General features: G+C 50.3%; 2 protein-coding genes across 2 annotated transcripts in view; both read right to left on the bottom strand.

The window, feature by feature from the left end:
- Nucleotides 1–20,946, bottom strand: part of LOC119712973 (uncharacterized) — a 672,213-nt gene that overhangs the window by 407,362 nt on the left and 243,905 nt on the right. The gene's annotated exons all lie outside the window — the stretch shown is intronic.
- Nucleotides 402–1,361, bottom strand: LOC139999779 (olfactory receptor 14A16-like). The gene has a single exon (XM_072029402.1). The coding sequence runs from the start codon at nt 1,359–1,361 to the stop codon at nt 402–404; it is 960 nt and encodes a 319-aa protein (XP_071885503.1).

The following is a 20,946-nucleotide window of genomic DNA, read 5'->3' as shown; positions in this document are numbered from 1 at the left end:
TAAACACAGCAGCCCTTTCCAACTCCATTTTCTTTGTCTGTACCTTTCAGGAGCAGGGGTGAAAGGGTGGTGTGGTGGAGTTCAGCTGTCCATCAGTGTGAAACCACTGCAATGCTCAGACCTATTGCTGACACCAGCTTTGAAAGAAGAGGCAGGATTTCAGGCAGTGCATTGGAGAGATGCTGTTTTATTAAGCAGATGCTAAAGGAGAGTTGACTCTGACATGCAGGGAGGGAAAAACTGTGCAGAGTAAACAGAGCAGTTTAATACTTCAGGAGATGCTGGATGAACAATAAGCTTTTATAAGAAAGTAAAAAATGGAAAGAAAACTAAGGATAAAGATAAAAATAACAATACTCTTAATGAAACAAGTACCAGGCCTTCAAAGCATACCCAGGAAGTCATTTGTGGAGAAAGAGGAAAAGTTTATTACCATTCAGAAATGTCCATGAAATTCCTTTCCTAATAGCACTCTTGAGCTCCTTGTTTCTCATGCTGTAGATAAGAGGGTTCAATGTTGGGGGCATCACCGAGTACAGAACTGCCATCACAAGATCTAGGGTTGGGGAGGAGAAGGAGAGGGTCTTGAGGTAGGCAAAAAAGCCAGTGCTGACAAAGAGGGAGACCACAGCCAGGTGAGGGAGGCATGTGGAAAAGGCTTTGTGCTGGCCCTGCTCAGAGGGCATCCTCAACACAGCACTGAAAATCTGTACATAGGAAAAAAGAATGAAAACAAAACAGCCAGATGCAAAACAAATACCAACCATAAGTACCCAAAGTTCCCTGAGGTGGGAATCTGAGCAGGAGAGCTGGAGGATCTGAGGGATTTCACAGAAAAACTGATCCACAACATTGCCTTTGCAGAGGGGCAGGGAAAATGTATTGGCAGTGTGCAGCAAAGCATAGAGAAAGCCACTACCCCAGGCAGCTGCTGCCATCTGGGCACAAGCTCTGCTGCCCAGGAGGTTCCCGTAGTGCAGGGGCTTGCAGATGGCAACATAGCGGTCATAGGACATGATGGTGAGAAGGCAATATTCCGCTGATATCAAAAAGAGGAAAAAAAAGAACTGTGCAGCACATCCTGAGTAGGAGATGGCTTTAGTGTCCCAGATGGAATTGGCCATGGCTTTGGGGACAGTGGTGGAGATGCAGCCCAGGTCGAGGAGGGCAAGGTTGAGGAGGAAGAAGTACATGGGGGTGTGGAGGCGGTGGTCACAGGCTATGGCGGTGAGACTGAGGCCGTTGCCCAGGAGGGCAGCCAGGTAGATGCCCAGGAAGAGTGCGAAGTGCAGGAGCTGCAGCTCCCGTGTGTCTGCAAATGGCAGGAGGAGGAACTCGGTGATGGAGCTGCTGTTGGACATTTGACTCCTTTTGGCATGGGGATCTATCTGCGGAGGAAAATACAGAAAAATGTTAGGCTGTATTCTGTGAGCAATATGTATTATATTTCTTGTTAAACCTCAAAACTGATGCTCTGCTTTCAGGAAAACCTCTTAAGCAAAGGAATCCAGTGCAAATTCCAAGTGCAAATATCCAATCTCTTCACCTCTTGAGGATGATCTCAGTTCTCCTCACCTAGAAAGTGATAGGGAAATCATTAAACTTAATCACACAGAGATGTCCAGCAGCATTTCCATGCCCTTAGCCCTCAGCTGTCTTCTCCATGGATAGCACAGAGCTGCTATGGCAGCCATAGTGAAGGGCAGCCTGTACCCCAGAAGAAACCTTGCAGGAAAGTAGTGGAATGCCCTAGAAGTGGGTGATCTGTAGGTAGGGTCAGGTCATTCACAGCCCTGCATAAAGCATTTCCAGAGCCCTAGATGTGATGAGGGGACATGGAGACTTATTCCCCATTAACATATCTGCATGACAGAACGTGCAGCATTGGTGCTTGAGCTGCACCTGAATTATGCCTTACATGGTTGACTCCAAAGGCGACTCATGAACAAATTCCCATGCAATCATGTCTGAGGGTCTATACTGCGGGAGGGGAAGAGGCTGGAGGACTGCAGTGTGAAAGGCAACAACAGTGCAGGGAATGCAGATAAATGGCAAAATCCCCCTGCCATGTTGTCTCTGGGAGCAGCTCCCTCTCACTCGCTGCCGATGGCTCTGCTGCCTACCGTTGTCTGTGCCTGCAGCTGGGTCTCTGTCCCCACGCCTCTGCCTGCAGCTCACAGCCCCCATCCCACCCGCTGGGTGCTCAGCTCTGCCCTGCAGACACCTCCTGGCAGCAGGGGTCTGCCCAGGGGCAGCTTGCTGGGAGCACGTCCTAGAGCCCAGGGCACACAAACCCTGCTGACACTGCACGAGTGGTGGTGGAGCTTTCTAGGGGCTAAGGGGCAGGATAGGGATTTACTGGGGGTCCTTGTAACCTCCTTAGGATGCCTTAGGACTGTCAGGCTTTTCTAGAAAATAACATCATATATTTCTGTTTCTACTGAACCTAAAACAGAAACTGAAAGGAGAGGCTAAGGAAAGATGAGAGTGAAATTCTCTTGCTGTGCTGTGGATCTGTGAGCAAGCTGCCCCAGGCAGCAGCCTCCCGCCAGCAGCAGGACCCTGCCCTGCTGGGGGGGCTCCTTCCACCCGCAGCTTCTCCCCGCAGCGCCCTGGGCAGCTCCCCAGGCAGGCTGAGTGCTGAGCCTGGCAGGCGGCAGAGGCCCTGCCCCGGCACACAGCCCCTGGGGCACAGCAAGGACCCTGCTCTGCACCACAGCCCTGGACACCCCTGCCTGCACCCCCGGCTTCTCCTGCCTCCACGAACTGCGGCTGCATTGCCCTCCAGCCAGAGACTTACCGGGTGCAGGGCTGCGAAGTCTTCTCCCCCGGTGAGCTCTGGGCATGCTGCCACTTATGCCTGCCTTTAAGCACTGTGTCTCTGCAGGCAGTGCCCCCAGCCCTGCTGCACTGTGCAGAGGAGCTGCTCCTGGGCAGAGCTGTCTCTGTGCAGCACTGCCCGCTTGCCAGGAGCTCCCCTTGGGCCCAGGAGCCCGGCCCAGCTCAGCAGCAGAGGCCCAGCCCAAGGCCTCCCTTGCTCTGCCCCCCACCAGGCTCCCTGCACATGGCCCTGGGGCTCCAGGGCTCACGGCTCCTGGAAGGCAGCAGGGTCTCTCCTGGGGAACACACTTGGAAGCAGACAAAGGAAACACTGACTGGCCCTCTCTAAACACTTTGCTGACTGATTCCTGCAGCAGGAATTGCCCTAACTGGGTGTGCAGGGGTACAGGACATGCCAAAGTTCCTCTCTGTATTTCAAGTTATTCATCAATGAAGTGGATGATGTGCACCCCCAGCACCTTTGTTGATGACACAAAGCTGGGAGGAGTATCTGAGATCCCAAAGGGCTCTGCTGCCATTCAGAGGGACCTCAGCAGGGTGGAGAGATGAGGCTGGGCACTGACCAGTGTTATAAGTTGCCCCCTTAATAAATTTTCAGAGAGCATTGCATTAATAATTTAAAGGAATTTATTGAGTAAGCAACAGCAAGCAAAACAGCGCTGGGCAGCCGGGGAGTCTCGGCTCCGCCAACGGCGTGCACCTCACCCCCGCCAGGGTCCCTTTTTATATCTTGGTGATTTCAGGATTACGCAGCACATCCTGGTATATTCTGCGACTGCGCGCACTGTTGCTAGGGGGTCGTCTCTGTCCCTCTGGTGGTCGTGAAGATGAAGGCCGTAGTCTTCCTCAGCGTTGTGGTTCAACTTCTTTCTTTATTTGGTCATGTTGGCCCAGCCTGAGACAGGAAGGCAGGATGTTGATACACTAGTTTAACAACTTATCAGGAGATGGTTACATGAACTTTGCAACAGTGTCTTTAAACAAAAGAGACAACTGAGATGCAGAAGGAGAGAAGGGGAGGGGGTTCTCTTTTTTGTTACATTAGGCAAAAGAATTTTCATAGTGTCTAGCCAAGCATTATCCAGCTCCTTACTTCAGCAGGGAGTTTTCACAACTCCCGTTCCTCAAACAGAACTCCTTGTTTTTATAATACAAAAGACAATGAACAAACATTTATTGTGTATTACAATCCCTCCTTTTTCTTTTAGTTACTCATTTTGTTCATTGAATCTCGGCAATGCCTGGCTACTAAGAACTAATGTTTCCTCAATTCCTTCTTTGGTACTTATTGGCTCGTATCTGGCATGTATGAGCATTAAATGTGCCGCTTCTAAATGTCCCTTTACAATCGCAATCAATTTATTAAAAATACATGGTCCAAAAGTTAGTGCTATTATTAAGAACAACAAAGGTCCTGTTATTGTTGATAATAAAGTAGTAAGCCAAGGTGAATAATTAAACCAAGATTCGTACCAGCTCTGTCGGGCTTCATTCTCCCGTTTCCTTTTTTTTTTTTCAACCCTTCCCTGGGTCTTGCCATTGTATCTCTTACCTCTCCAGTGTGATCAGCATACACACAGCATTCCTCTTTCGAGGCTGCACACAGCCCGTCCTGTTGTAAAAAAATACCCAATCTAATCCCCTATGATTTTGTAACACTACCTCTGAAAGCAACCTGATAGATTTTCCAGGGCTGAGATGGATTGTTCAATTTGGGTCAGATCCTCGTCCACAGCAATGCATAAGGAAGTAAATTCTTGATTTTGTTTAACCAATGAGGCTACCCTGGTCCCCACTCCAGCTCCTCCCAGGATTATTAGGGTGGCCAAAGTTAGAGCCGTGAATGGTTCCCGTCTTTCTAGATGATGACTTTCCACTGTGTCTGGGTGTACATATAATCCTCAGGGTGGTATAGAATCCTTGGTATAATTATCACCTGTATACAGAAATCACGAGACACATTAAAGAGTTTTAGTGATAGACAAGGAGTTATGCCCACTCACAAACAAACCCACCTAGCGTTGTTGGCTGGGATTAACCACTCGGCTGATTGTTTTCCATTCTCCATGATATTACATAGGTGACACTTCCCACTAGGAACCGTGCACACACACCTACCACCTCCAGTGAGTTGTGTTAGTGCTACCCTTATGTCTTTTCCCCAACTGCATTGTAGAAGCTTGTTCTCGTTTGTGCGTGAGGGCTCCCCAGGATTCCCAATAGCATCATAATATGAAGGCCTTATACTAAAGCATAATCAACAGTGTTTTGTTACATTTGGGTTTGTTTTGTTTAATAATTGGTAGCTGGCATTCATGACCCCCCCATATGTTATTCTCAGCTATGTTATCATTCTTGGCTTTACCTGAGCTCGTAGGGCTGCCGAGGGTTGGCACTGTAGTATTTTCTGCAGGCTGGATTCCCTGGACATTTTCTGACAATACCTCATTTGGTCCTACTGCCTGGGGCCTATCAGCATCCTCCATTTTATTAGTACAAGTCCTCCCCTATCTGTTCTGTGTTTGTAAAATCTGACACCTCACATTTTTCCTAGTACCCAGCTAGTATCCTCCAAGTTTGTTATATTTATATATAGAACCTTGCAAATTTCTTTATTTCCACGGAAGGTTCCTGTATACCCTATACCATGCCCTCACCACCTGTAATGGGGACCTGCTTGTTGATTACAACCTTGCGGCCCATATGCCACTTGTAAGAATTTATTCCGACCAGCCCTGAGTGTCCAGTCCATAGCAATGGTTTCACACCCCCAGTATGCACAATAATACATGTTCGGGTAATTACAGTACCCCTTTCCTGTGTTAGAACTTGGGCAGAAATAAAATCCTGATCGGTTGAAGCATGGCTGCACTGACACCAGGTCACATAATGTGATGCAGAAACTGGGGGCACCTGCTGTCGTTGTTTGCTGGATGACGAATTGATCCTTCCATCTGATCAAGCTCCATTTAAAAGGCTGGTGGGGATGCGCAGACCCATAGCTGACCAAAATGATGATACTGACTCCCATGTATCGTAGGAGGTGGTCGGAGCCCATCTAAATTGTCGGCCCCTCAGTCCCCCACCGTTTCACTTCTCTGCCTCGCTTGTCAGTTCGGTTGCAGCGAACTACAAGGTATCGGTTCTTCTTGGCAGCAGCAGTGTTCTTCAGGGGAACCTACTAGGGAGCCTTTGAAACAGGGCCTCCTCCCCTTCCCACGATACACAGATAATATACAATACTTATCGAGTCCATCTTAGTGTCAGCTTCAAGTCGTCAGGGCCTGGAGCTGCCTCCCATTTACCTTCCCGGATTGGTCCTTTCACACGGCTGGCATGCGTCCATCCTTTCTCTGCAGTTCGAATAGCCATTTCTGTGGTAAGCAAAACAACATAGGGGCCTTCCCCATCGTGGTGTTAAAGCAGTCTCTTTCCAAGTCTTAATTAGAATTGAGGGTGATCAAGTGGCAATTCCAAGTCATAGGGCATACCGTATAGCATTTCAAAAGGAGAAATTCCTACATCAGTTCTGGGCTGTGTCCATATGTTTAACAGTGCAAGGGGTAAGTATTTTACCCAAGAAGCCTTAGTTTCCAGCACAAGTTTTGTTAGTTGTTTCTTAATTTCACCATTCATTCGCTCCACCTTTCCAGAAGAGGAGGGGTGCCAGGGGCTGTGAAAATCCCACTCAATCTCTAAGGCCTGCTTTAATCCTTGCACTAAAGCTTTACACCCATTCAGTCACGTGGTCAATTAGGACAAACAAGTAACTCAGTGAAGTCTACCTGTATACTTTGGAAAGGTCAAAACCCTGGCTCCCGTCCCCCTCTAGATAGGTTACAGAAGACCTTTTTATTTACCCTTTGACATATAGTAGTACATCCTCTACATGTGTGCTTCCCTAAAGTATATATTCCTACACAGACATGCTTTCTTAGAACAACATCACACATTGCTTGCACTTCCCAATGACTCTTCTGATGTAAAACAGTTAATATTTGCCTCATTATCACTTTATTCAGCATTTCTCTCCCATCAGGGAGTATCGATTTTCCTTAAAATGATCCACATATTTGTAACATTAATACCTCCTTGGGAGGTTGTAATTGCTCCAAAATCTTTTTTAGAATTTACCCAAATAGATAGGTGGCCTTGTAAACCCCTGAGGTAAAATTGTCCACCTATATTGTTGCTTTCACCCCCATTTCAGGGTCTTTCCAGTCAGAGGTGAATATACATGTATGTTTGCTCTCAGGGCCAGAGAGCACTCCATTAATAACACTGTTATTCCAGTCTAACAATTTACTATTTGAATGCCCAATTTAATCATCAAATCCCTTCCCAACAAGTTAGTCTCTGCCTTGGATACATACAATAATTGCCCAGTGATCATTTCATCCCCTAGTCTCAGCTTTGTATCCCCCAAAAGTGGCACTGTTATCCCAGTCCCTTCTACCCCCATCACATTTAGGGTTTCATTAGTTAATTTAATTCCTGATACTTTACAAGTCAGTAATGACTTAGTTGCCCCAGTATATTGGGTTTGATGGCAAGGTTTGGGGGGTGTGACGGGTGTGGGGGTGGGAAACTGCAGTGGCAGCCCCCGTGAAAAAAAAAAACAAAAACAAAAAACAGAAATTGTGTATTACATTATTGTGTATTACAACCAGCAGGAGAGCAGATCTGCAGAGAGAGACCTCGGAGTCCTGGGGGACAGTATGCTGAGCATGAGACAGCAATGTGCCCTTGTGGCCTGGAAGGTCAATGGGATACTGGGTGCATTCGGAAGGGTGTTCTGCAGCAGGCCAAGAGAGATGATCCTCCCCTTCTACTCAGCCTGTACTGGTGATTGGCGTTATTCCTCCCTAGGAAGGAGACACCACCTTTTCTTTGTGATGTCAAATGCATGAGAAGCCCGACAGGGTCAGAAAAGTGGCCATTTAGTTGCAGAAGAAACAATAGGGATGGATTCTCCTGAAATGCTACTTATTCCTTGACAGAGCGGCACACTGCGACAGCCATGGTGACAGCCTGGCAGCCTTGTGCCTGGGTATTCCTGTGAGATCAGCCAAATGGGATGACGGCTTTGTTCCTGTCCCTTCTGTTGTGAGAGGGGTTTTGCCTCTCAGCAAAGCATATTGCTGTTGCCTGGACTCCTTCTGTGAGTGGCATCTGCCATTGGGGCCCAAAGATGTGCAAAGTCTTGGTTCTCTTGCTTTCCAACATCCTCTGGCATTCAGTCAACACAAAGCAACCCAAGGTCTTCACCACAGCTGGTCATCATGGAAAGGCACCTCTGGGACTCCTTGCAACTGGCTTCAGTAATTCTGCCTTTGCTTATGTCAATCGTGATTGCCTACATTATTTCGGATTCTTCTAGAGGTGACTTTGGAGTATGGGAATTCTCTATACAAATACAAAAGAGCTTTGATATTTTAGCTTGTGCTCAATGACTTTGGTCCTAGAACATTGCAGGTTATTGAATCAAAGCCTTGAATATCTTAGAGCCAATCACACACTGGCCTATAGTGAGTTTGTTATGGAAAATACTCTGGTGGGGGACTTCAACTTCCCAAATGTCTGGTGGAAAGACAACACAGACAACACCCGAAAATTTGTGTTGGGCCACGTGTGATAAACTCAGGTGGAAAGACTCAAGAACAGGTAACTCTGAATGGCTGTGGCACAGCCCAGAAGCTTGCCCCAGTCTGGGAATATGCCCCTGTCCAACTATGGAAATTATAAGGCATTAATATGAACAGACCCATCAGGACAGTCAGCATAGTAAGGGGAAGTAATAGTTATTGTGCTGTAGGTGCAGAAGGCAATAAGCCTTGGATTGAGCCTCAGAAGACTCAAGGACATCTAATGCAGTTCATCCATGAGCTAAGACAAACACTGTGAGAAGAGTGAAGGACACTTCGAGCAGAGGAGATGGGCAACTGGCATGGCTGAGCAAGGACCTGCTGCTTAAACTGAGGGAAAAATAGGAAAATGTACAAGAAGTGGAAGGAGGGTTGTATTGCTTGGGAGGAATATGGGGGTGTCAACTAGATGTGTAGAGACGGGACCAGGAAAGCCAAGGCACAGACGGAGCTGAACTTGATAAGGGACATGAAGAATAACAAGAAGGGGTTCTACGGATACATAGGCAGGAGGAGACAGCCCAAGGAGAGTGTTCCCCCTCTGATAAACAAGATGGGAGAACTGGCTTCCTCAGACATGGAATAAGCTGAGGTACTCAATAAGTGCTTTGCCTCAGTCTTCACTCGTGGTCAAGTTTCCTGTGTCTCTCAGGACCCTGAACCTTGAGGAGAGGGTGAGAGGAGCGGATTTTGTCCCACTGTGACAGTGGAACAAGTCCAGGACTGCCTAATGAAACTGGATGTATACAAGTCCATGGGGCCAGAGGGTATACATCCCAGGGTGCTGAGAGAGATGGCTGATGTGGTTGCTGAGCCGCTCTCCATCATATTCGAAAAATCATGGCTGTTGGGTGACTGGAAAAAGGGAAACATGACTCCCATTTTTAAGACAGGGAGAAAGGAAGAGCTGGGGAACTACAGGCTGGTGAGCCTCAACTCTGTGCCTGGGAAGATCATGGAGCAGTCCCTCCTGGAACACATCTTAAGGCATGCATGAGATAAAGGGGTGTTCTGAGGCAGGCAGCATGGCTTCACCAAAGGCAGATCTTGCCTAACCAATCTGGTAGCCTTCTATGATGGAGTGATGACATCAGTGGACAAAGGAAGGGTTACGAATATCATCTACCTGGACTTGAGCAAAGCCTTTGATATGGTCCCTCACCACATTTGTCTCTCTAAATTGGAGAGGAATGGATTTGAAGGATGGCCTGTTAGGTGGATCAAGAATTGGTTGGCTGGTTGCAGCCAAAGTGTTGTGGTCAATGGTTCTATGTCTGGGTGGAGGCCGGTCACAATTGGTGTCCCTCAGGGTTCAGTATTTGGACGGGTACTATTCAACATCTTTATCAATGTGACATGGCTGATGGAATCCAGTGAATCCTCAGCAAGTTTGCAGATGACACCAAGCTGAGTGGTGCAGTTTATACAATAGAGGGAACGGATGCCATCCAGAAGGACCTGGACAGACTGGAGTACTGGGTCCATGAGAACCTAATGAGGTTCAAAAAGGCCAAGTGTAAGACATTGCATTTGGCTTGGGCAATCCCAGGTCTTTATATAGACTGGGCAAAGAAGGACTTGAGAGTAGCCCTGTGGAGAAGAACTCGAGGGCCCTGCTGGACAAGAAGCTGCACATGAGCCAGCGCCAGCAGTGTGCGCTTGCAGCCCAGAAGGTCAACTGTGTCCTGGGCCACATTTAAAATGGCCAGCAGGAAGAGGGAGGTGACTGTCCCCCTCTCCTCTGCTCTTATGAGACCCCACCTGGAATACTGCATACAAGCCATAGGCCCCCAGCACAAGAAAAATGTGGAGCGCTTGGAATGGGTCCAGAGGAGGGCCACACAGATTATCAGAGGGCTGGAGCACCTCTCCTATGCAGAAAGATTGAGGGAACTGGTCTTGTTTAGCTTGAAGAAGAGAAGGCTCCGCCAAGACCTCATTGCAGCCTTCCAGTACTTGAAAGGAGTGTATAAACAGGAGGGGGAAATGCCTGTTCATATGTGTTGGTAGTGATTGAACAAGGAGGAATGGTTTTAAAGTAAGACAGGGAAGGTTTAGACTAGAAATTAGGAGAGCTTTTTTCCCTCAGAGGGTGTTGAGGCACTGGAACATGTTGCCCAGAGAGGTTGTGGATGCCCCATCCCTGGAGGCATTCAAGGCCACCTGGATGCAGCTCTGGGCATCCTGCTTTAGTGGTTGCCAACCCTGCCCAGAGCTGGGGGATTGAAAGTAGATGGTTTTTAAGGTCCTGTTCAACCCAGGACATCCCATGATTCTATAATGTTTTTCCTCCCAGCGTCATATCCCAGAGAGGCGTCAGCTTCCAGGGACACCTGTTCCTGGATTGTCCCCCATAGCAAGGAGGCATGCCTAGAGAAGCCCTAGGGATAAGGGCATCCCTAGTGTCAGGACCCAGGAGTCCTGACTGCCACATTGTCCCCTGAGCTCAGAGGGACACTCAGGCAGGGCTCTCATAGCAGCCAACAGCCTTCTCCAACCTCCCTCCAAAGCCCAGGACTTGCAGCTTTGGACAGCTGACAGCCCCTGTGATACGTCTTGGGAAGGGGCTACTGACACCCTTACCTTTGGGGGAGAGCTGCAGGAGCACTGGGAACAGGGAAGTCAGGTCAGAGGTGATGGTCACCCTCCAGCAGCCCTCCATCTCGTTTGCTGCTGGCCCTCAGCTCAGGACAAGGGATGCCCACCCTGGCTCCTCAACCACAGCTCCTCTGCAAGGTGCCCCTGCTCCTCCGCCCGTCAGCGAGGGTCGCCCAGTGCAAGCTTGCTGCCTGCTGACCCCACTCCTGGCCACACAAGGACAGCGCTGGGGAGCACCCAAGCAGTGCCCAGCAGGGACCAGGCCTTGCAGGGAAGGGGAGCACTGCCGCTGCTCCAGTGACGATATCCTGGTGATGCAGTGCACCCCCTGTGACCTCAGCCCATGTCATTATAAGGCCTGTGAGGTCAGCAGCAAGGAGATGGCACAGCTCAGGACAGACATGAGAGATTTCCCTTCTTGTCCTGAGAAACAGTCACCTCCCTTCTGCCCAGTTCTTTTTGGGATCAGGAACAGATCAGGGACATCTCCAAATGGTGGCAAAGGCCATGGAGCAAAGGAAGTGGAGCCTTGGAGATATCACCACTGCCCCCTTATACCAACATGCTTCTGCTGTTGGGAGCCCTCCCATGATGGTTGGGTTTGAGGCTTGTCCTGGGACCTGGATTTTTCAAAAGATGGGAGCAAAGGCACCTGGGATGGAACAGCCCCTCGGAGTCACTGAACTCTTCACTGCATGTAACTCACTTCTGAAAGAAAGATGGGTTTTACAGAGTGAATTGGGGTACATGCCAGGGCCTCAGCACCATCCCCCAGTCTGCCATGCAGGAGGCAGAGGTGATACATGAGTGAGGGGCAGATGTACCCTCAACATGTCATGATGAGAGAGAGGAGTAGGGCAGACAAAAAGGGGAGTGGGGAGAATGGTCAAGGATGGATGCCATGCTCCCCTGTAGGCTGCCACAGCCTCCCCACGGTGCACAGCTTTGGGCCTTGAGAGGAGGTGGAGACCCCAGAAGAGGCTGAGGTGGGGGGGCAGCCTGCCCCTTGCAGCTGGGCTGCCAGATCTGCCTGCAGGAGACCACTTGCGTCTCTGTGTCCAGAATGGAGGAGGAAGCCATCCTGATTTAGGATCTAAACTCTCTCATTTCAGGAGACCTGTGGCATGCTGAAGGCAGGACTACAGCCCCTGACCGTACTGCATACAGATGTACCTGGTCCCGTGTCAGCTGGACCATGTCAAGTGGGCTGCAGGGAAACATAAGGCTGAGCCTGTGCAGCTCATCTCTTTCCATGTGCTGAAAAGCAACTGGACTACATCATGCCTTGTGCAAGAGGAGTGTCAAGACACAGGTTTTCCTGTTTGCAAGTGCCAGATCCTGGTGAACATCACCTAGGTTGGCCCATCTGACACCTGTGCACAGAAGCTTTCTCCAAGAACCCACAGAAACCACGGGGAATGTTTGAACCCAGCAGTGTCCCTTTCCTGTGGTTGGCAGAGTGAATAAAGTCCCTCACAGTGACATGGAGTCATTGAACTCAACTTACTCCAATGGCTTCCACAAGACTTTGCCCACTTCGTCAGCCTGGCTGCAGACATTTACCTCCTGCCATGCTGTCACCCTGACTGGCTTTTGTCCCTAAACCATAAGGGCTCCCCCAGTCTGCTGCCCAATACATAGAAGAGATACATGCATCCAAGACAGATTCTTCACGTGGAGCAACCTGTCGTTGATCATGCCCAATTGTCTCTTCTGAAGAATCTGCACCCATTCAACATGATCACGCTGTCACCCTGACTGTCTCTCCTCTGACCTCACAAGGGCTCCCCCAGCGTACTGCCAGTTCCATGGACAGGACAAAGGAAGGTGAATCTTATACAGATTTTTATTAACTTTATTTTTATTTTAGGAGAGTTGATTCTGCTGCCAAGAATTGTGTGTGCCAAGTGAGGGAGGGAAGCCCAGGGATCCCTTCAGGCTGTTTGCCAGCAGGTTCCCCTGCAGCCCCAGGGCCATGTGCAGGGAGCCCGGTGGGGGGCAGAGCAAGGGAGGCCTTGGGCTGGGCCTCTGCTGCTGAGCTGGGCCGGGCTCCTGGGCCCAAGGGGAGCTCCTGGCAAGCGGGCAGCGCTGCAGAGAGACAGCTCTGCCCAGGAGCAGCTCCTCTGCACAGCGCAGCAGGGCTGGGGGCTCTGATTGCAGGTGGCAGTGGGAGAGGAGAGAAAGGAGAAAGAAATTATGGGCTGAGTGGAATATGTGTATGCTGAGAGCTCAGAAGAGGAGAGATCTTCTTAGCACATAACACGGTAAGTCTCTTTCTGCAGTGCAATTCACAGGAGTATCGTGGAGGGTTTTCCAATAGCCAGAATTTCCCACAGATCACGCCGGATACACTTGTTTTTCCTTTAGTGTGGAGAAGCACAATCAGCAGAGGAGGGGTTCCCTGCAGGGTCAATGTCCAAGTCCCAACAGCTCCCTTTTTGCAGGCCATCTGCGGGCTGTGAAGCCGGGGGTGCAGGCAGGGGTGTCCAGGGCTGTGGTGCAGAGCAGGGTCCCTGCTGTGCCCCAGGGGCTGTGTGCCGGGGCAGGGCCTCTGCCGCCTGCCAGGCTCAGCACTCAGCCTGCCCGGGGAGCTGCCCAGGGCACTGCAGGGAGAAGCTGTGGGTGGAAGGAGCCCCCCCGACAGGGCAGGGCAGGGTCCTGCTGCTGGCAGGAGGCTGCTCCCTTCTGCAGCCTGCTCACAGCTCCACAGAATACCAAGAGAATTTCACTCTCATCTTTCCTTAGCCTCTCCTTTCAGTTTCTGTTTTAGGCTCAGTGGAAACAGAAATATATGATGTTATTTTCTAGAAAAGCCTGACAGTCCTAAGGCATCCTAAGGAGGTTACAAGGACCCCCAGTAAATCCCTATCCAGAAATCTCCACCACCCCTTGCACAGTGTCAGTAGGGTCTGTGTGCCCTGGGCTCTAGGACGTGCCCCCAGTGAGCTGCCCCTGGGCAGAGCCCTGCTGCCAGGAGGTGTCTGCAGGGCAGAGCTGAGCACCCAGCGGGTGGGATGGGGGCTGTGAGCTGCAGGCAGGAGGCGTGGGGACAGAGACTCAGCTGCAGGTTGGGACAGAGGCAGGCAGCAGAGCAATGGGCAGGGAATTGTAGGACAGTGCTAACGGAGTAGTCTGGCACCTCTCTGTCTGCCCTCTAGCTCACGGGATTCAGGACGTGACTCATAACCTCAGTACCAGGACCTCACTCACAGCAGGCCCTTCTGAGTTCCTGTTGGTCCCTCACCTTGCCTCCCCTGGCAGAAGCCCTGTGCTATTCCTCTCTCTTCTTAGACCTGCAGCTGCTGTTCTTGCTTTATGGCTCCCTGCAGATGAGGAGATGGGGCTTTCAGTTGCAGCTCAAGAACTGACCCTTTGGGTCCCACCACGCAGATGTGTCTGTAGGAGGAAGGTGCCCAGAGTTCCCCTTCTAACCTGTGGGGCTCTGGGCAATGATGCAGGGAGAGAGCTGCATCTCCTTCCAGGGAGTTTTTTTCCAATTTCACAATCATTGAGCAGCTCAGTGTCGGAAATTTGGCTGAGCACTAGGTGAGTCTGTCTGAGACGAGGGTAGATGGCAGACTGGCTATCCTCACTGCACTAAGGACAGTCACTTTGCTTGTCAAGAGCTCACCTTGTACACCTTTACAAATGCCAGTGTTTTCTACCCTCTAAAAATGCTTCTGAGGGAGAAACAACCAGAACAAAGTAAATCACAAGTACTGTTCATCAGTAAAGAGTGTTGACAGTGGTAATGCTGTGAAGTCCAATATATCAGAGGTAGATTTAATCAGAGATCACTCCTGGTTTCTTTTCATGCAGAGCTGTAGGACAGGTCTGAATCCTCCAGCACCCACAGCAGAGACCGCTGCTCCCAGGGCCACATTCCTCCAGAACCAACCAGACCTCAAACAAGGGAGCAGTACAAAAGTCTCAGAAAGGGGAAAGTCACTGTAGCGGAGTTTGGATGGGAAGATATTTTTTTTTCTTTTGATTTGTTTTATTTTGTTTCAGAGTTGTCTCTCCTAATTATCACTGTCTTTTCTTCCTTAGGTAGTCCCATTTGTCCAGGAGGATCAGATGACCAACAGCAGCTCCATCACCGAGTTCCTCCTCCTGCCATTTGCAGATACGCGGGAGCTGAAGCTCCTGCATTTTGTGCTCTTCCTGGGCATCTACCTGGCTGCCCTCCTGGGCAACGGCCTCATCCTCACTGCCGTAGCCTGCGACCACCACCTCCACACCCCCATGTACTTCTTCCTCTTCAACCTTGCCCTCCTCGACCTGGGCTGCATCTCTATCACTGTCCCCAAAGCCATGGCCAATTCTCTGTGGGACACCAGGGCCATTTGCTATGCAGGATGTGCTGCACAGGTCTTTTTCTTTTTCTTTTTCTTTTTAGCAGAGTTTTCTATTCTCACCATCATGTCCTATGACCGCTACGTTGCCATCTGCAAGCCCCTGCACTATGGGACCCTCCTGGGCAGGAGAGCTTGTGCCCAGATGGCAGCAGCTGCCTGGGGCAGTGGGGTTCTCTATGCTCTGCTGCATACAGCCAGTACATTTTCACTGTCTTTCTGCAGAGGCAATGCTGTGGAGCAATTCTTTTGTGAAATCCCCCAGATCCTCAAGCTCTCCTGTTCGTCCTTATACCACAGCGAAACTGGGCTTCTCACATTTAGTGTTTTTGTGTTTTTGGGGTGTTTTGTGTTCATTGTGCTCTCCTATGTGCAGATTTTCAGGTCTGTGCTGAGGATCCCCTCTGTGCAGGGACGGCACAAAGCCTTTTCCACATGCGTCCCTCACCTGGCTGTGGTCTGCTTGTTTCTCAGTACTGGCATATTTGCCTACCTGAAGCCCCCCTCAATCTCCTCACCATCCCTGAACCTGTCAGTGGCAGTTCTCTACTCGGTGCTGCCTCAAGTATTGAACCCTTTCATCTACAGCATGAGGAATCAGGAGCTCAAGAATTCTATTAGAAAAGTGATGTCATGGATATTTTTCAGGATGTTCTGAGGAAATTGATGGGATCTTTCAGCAGCTATAGACTCCTTCGTTTCTTGTGCAAGTAAAGTGTTGTTTTTCTCATGACAGGGCAAGGCTTGATTTACTTCTACAGTAATATTGCTGTTTTTTGTTTGTTTGTTTGTTTTGTTTTGTTTTCCTTGTGATGTTTTCCACAGAGAAATACTGTTCTTCATCCCCTTGTGCTCAAGTAGCAACATTTCTTGTGTGACACGGAGGCTCTGCATAAACGAGGAGCCAGCCTCTCTGTATTTAAAAAATAGAAATCAAGCTACAATAACTTCTTTGTCTGGACTCCACTCTCAGCAGATCAGGAAGTAATGGGAACACTTGTCACACTTGTCTGGCTGCAGCAGGTCTGGGCAGGCTGCCCTGGCCCTGGGTTTGTCAGGAGCTGCCTGAGGACCCCCAGGGATGGCATGGAGGGGCTGCAGCCCTCTGAGGATGTGCTGCAGAGGAGAGCTGGGGACACAGCAGGGGACACTGACCTCTATTTGCTGGTGCCATGGCTGTCCCATCTCTGGGGCTGAGCCCTTTGTATCCCAAGGAGCTGCTGTGCCCTTCAGCTGAACCTGCAATAATCATGGCACAACAGAAACCTCTTACAGCTTCACTTTGCATCCTCCTTCATGGTAGGGCACTACTCCGTGTCCTTCGCTCTGCTCACGGTGTTTGTCTTAGATCATGGATGAACCAGATTTCATCTGCTTGAGTCTTCTGAGGCCCAAACCAATGCCTATTGCCTGCTGCACCTACAGCACAATAACTATTACTTCCCCTTACTATGCTGACTGACCTGATGGGTCTGTTCATATTAATCCTTTTTAATTTCCCTAGACGGAAGGGGACATATTCCCAGACTGCTGGGCTCTGCCACAGCCACTCAAAGTCACCCTCTCTGGAGTCTTCCAGCCTGAATTTTTCACAATGACCCCACATGAGTTTCTCAGGGTCCCAATGGTCATTTCAAGTGTGGGTCATCTTCAAGGATCCATGGGCAAGTGTGCAAGGATGCATGGTGCCAGCCTACAGGAATCCCGGCCTCCCTCGCAGAACCTATGGACTTGTCCAAGCTGTAGTCTTGAGTTCCCAGACTGCAGTGGCTCTTTGAGATTAGAGTTGTGTTAGTGACTTTTTATTACTCTGCTAGAAACTGAGCTGCTGTTCTGGTTTCCTTTAGTTCCTTTTTTAGAACTTTTACTAATGTTTCTAGGACTTATGTTTTTGTGACTTCCAACTACATCTGTTTGATTTGTAACCAGAGTTACAAACCAGAGTTAATCTCTGGGCTCTAAGATCATCATGGAATCATATCATAGCATCATAGAATGGCTTGGGTTGGAAGGGACCTTAAAGATCATTTAACTCCAAATACCCTACCATAGGCAGGGATGTCACCCACTGGATCAGGTTGGCCAAGGCCCCATCCAACCTGGCCTTGAACACCTCCAGGGATGGGGAATTCACATCTTCTCTTGGCAACCTGTTGCAGTGCCTCACTACCCTCTGAGTGAAGAATTTCTTTCTAATGTCTAGTCTAAATTTATCCTCTTTTAGTTTAAGACCATTCCATCTCGTCCTATCATTATCTGCCCGAGTAGAGAGTCCTTCTCCATCTTTTTTGTAAGACCCCTTTAAGTACTGAAATGTCGTGATAAGGTCTACCTGGAGCCTTCTCTTCTACAGGCTAAACAGCCCCAGCTCTCTGTCCTAGTTCAGATCAGAGCCAGTTCCTCCATCTCGAAAAGGGACCTGATGGCTGCTGGTCAAAGCTGAGCCAATGAGGGACACTAGTTGTGCATCTTCGATAACGTTTTTTAGAAAGCATAAAAAATGTTTGTGCATCTGCAGCTGGCAGAGGAGTGAAAAACTGTGAGAGAAGCAGCCCTGCAGACACTACAGTCAGCGAAGAAGTTCCAGGTGCCAGAGAAGAAGTTCCCCACAGCCTGCTGAGAGGCCCATGATGGAGCAGGCTGTCCCCCTGCAGCCCATGGGCACCACGGCAGAGCAAATCTCCACGCTGCAGCCTGTGGAGGGGCATCACGGTGGAGAAGGTGGATGTGCAGCCACTGGAGAGGAGCAACCACGGGAGCAAGATTTGTGTGGGAGCTGCAGCCCATGGAGAGGAGCCCACTCTGCAGCAGTCTGATCCTGAAGGACTTTCCACAACTTGCTACAGATACATGCTGAAGAACTTCTTGAAGAGCTGCTGTCTGCGGGAAGGTCATGTAGAATCAGTTTGGGAAGGACGGCATCCCATGGGAGTGACCCCACACTTGAAGGGGGGGAGAGTAACCCCGCACTTGAAAGGGGGAGAAGGGGAAGAGAGAAACATGGAAAGAGCAGCAGAGACGAAGCATCATGGACTGATGCCCCCATTCCTTATCACTCTGCACCTCTTGGTGGGAGGAGGTAGAAGAAGTGGGGTGGTGGTAAAGTTGCTTCTAGTTGTCTTTTAGTTGTCACTGCTCTGCACTGCTATGTGCTGGCAATAAATGATGTTAATCTTCCCCAAGTCTGTCCTGTCTGCGACAGTAGTTGTGAGCCATTTCTTGGTCCTTACCTCAGCCCATGAGTTGTTTCTTTGTGTTTTCTCCCTGTATCCTGCTGAGGAGGGGTGTTGAGAGAGCAGCATGGTGGGCACCTGGGAGACAGCCATGGTTAACACACCAAAGCTGGGCATTGAGTTTGGGAGTAATTTGGGGGTCCTGGCACAGAGGAAGCTTCCTGTGCTATTATTGCTTTATGTGCATTCCCCTCTGCAGGACAACCAAACCCCACTGCCCCTCCTGTGGCTCTCTGGGACCTCTCTGCAGTCACCACATCAGGCAGCATGCATGCAGGGGTAAGGAAATGTTCCCCCAGCATAGCCCCCTGCCAGCCTTCACTGCCCCGGCCCCCACTGCCCTTCTGCTTTAGCAGCGTCCCCCCTCCATCCAGCCCTGCCCCAGCCCCAGCATGTCCCTCACAGGGGTTCACAGACAGCCCTGTCTTGGGGCCTGCTGGGCTCTGGGCCCAGAGAGGGACCAGACTGGGCTGGCCGTTCTCCTAGTACAGGCCCTGAGCCCAGCAGGAGGATGGAGGTGCTCACCTTTCAGTGATCGGCCATCCCCAAACCATGGTGGAAGGCTAGTGCTGGGAACTGCTGCCATGAGGGGCTGGGCCTGGTGGTAATTTTCTTGGGCAGTTTCTCCTTTTTCCGTGCTACAGGAAGGAGAGCAAATCATGTCTGACCAAGCATAAGCAAAGGATAATGGCAGGACAAGGGGGATTGTTTTTAAAGAAGAAGAGGGGAGATTTAGATTAGAGCTTAGGATGTAATGCTTCACTTAGAGGGTGGTGATCTACTAGATCCACCTGATCTAGTTGGTGGCATCCCTACCCATGGCAGTGTAGTGGGTTTACGTGGCAAGGTTTTGGTATCAGGGGGCCATGGAGGTGGTTTTTGTGAGAAGGATCTAGAAGCTGTCCCATGTTTGGTAAGGGCTCCACTGGTGACCAGAGATGAGCCAATAAGTGATGTTGTTTTGCGTCTCTGTGAGAGCATATTTAAGACAAGGAAAAAAAACCTGTGTCACACACAACAGCTGGGAGAGAGAGAGGAGTGAGGAACAGCCTTGCAGGGGCCAAGGTCAGTGAAGAAGGACGGGGAGAGGTGCTCCAGGCACCAGAGCAGAAGTCCCCTGAGGTCTGTGGTGAGCACCCTGGTGAAGCAGGCTGTTCCCCTGCAGCCCATGGAGTACCATGGGGGAGCAGGGTTCCACACTGCAGCCCGTGAACGAGACCACAGTGGAGCAGGTGGACCTGCACTGATGGAGGCTGCAGCCTGTGGAAGACCCCTGCCGGAGCAGATTCCAGACCAGACCTGTAGCCCGTGGAGAGGAGCCTGTGGGAAGCCCACGCCGGATCAGTTCATCAAGGACTGTGTCCCGTGGGTAGGACCCCACAGCACAGGGGACGAGAGTGACTGAGAAGGAGCGGCAGAGAAGAAGTGCTGTAGACTGACCATAACCCCCATTCCCCCGTTTCCCTGCGTCGCTCGGGGGGAGGAGGTGGAAGAGGGTGGATGGGGAGGGGGGGAAGGTGCTTTTGGTTTCTTTCCTTTGTTTCTCACTTCTCTAGCTTGTTAGTAATAAGCAATAAATCTTACTGTCTCCCTATGCTGAGTCTATTTTGCCCATTACAATAATTACTGTGTGATCTCCTTGTCCTTATCTCAACCTTTGAGCCCTTTTCATGGTATTTTCTCCCCGTTCCTCTTTGAGGAGGGGAAGTGAGAGAGCGGCTGTGGTGGAGCTCGGCTGCCCACTTGAGCGGAAGCACCACAGGTAGGAGGGTTGGAACTAGATGATCTTTAAGGTCTCTTCCAACCCAAGCTGTTCTATGATTCTGTGATTCTATGATCTCTGCCTTGAGGTACGCTGCTTGAGAGCCCCTTGGGCATGGGGATGGTCGGCAGGGCCCCAGGACCTCCTCTGCCTGCTCCCTTCTCCCGTGGGGCTCATAGAGGCTTCCAGCCCTGTAGAGGACCCAGAAGAGGGCTTGTCTTACCCATGGTCACAACTGGACCATGGCCCTCCAGATTCACCCCAGTACCTCCAGCATTGCGCAAGGGTTATGTTTGGGGTACTGGCAAGCACTCAGGGTGAGGAGATTGTCTCAGGGACATCTGCTAGGGACAGGGACCGAGGAACAGCAGCAGACTGATACGGCTCCTGGGTCATGCTTGCCTCTCCAAGGCACTTTCCAGCCCAGATCACCCCTTCAGTCCCCATCCCTCCTCAGATCTTTTTGGGTACTCCTGGTTGACCCTGTTCTTTGCTTGCTGGTCAGGGTGGGA

Source organism: Anas platyrhynchos, chromosome 30 (genome assembly GCF_047663525.1).
Source record: "Anas platyrhynchos isolate ZD024472 breed Pekin duck chromosome 30, IASCAAS_PekinDuck_T2T, whole genome shotgun sequence".
NCBI lineage: Eukaryota > Metazoa > Chordata > Aves > Anseriformes > Anatidae > Anas > Anas platyrhynchos.
Note: the sequence above shows the minus strand (reverse complement) of the source record. Positions and strands in the feature narration are given on the sequence as shown.

Bases quoted from the DNA above. Each gene is read 5' to 3' on its own strand.
- LOC139999779 (XM_072029402.1), bottom strand. From the start codon at position 1,361: ATGTCCAACAGCAGCTCCATCACCGAGTTCCTCCTCCTGCCATTTGCA.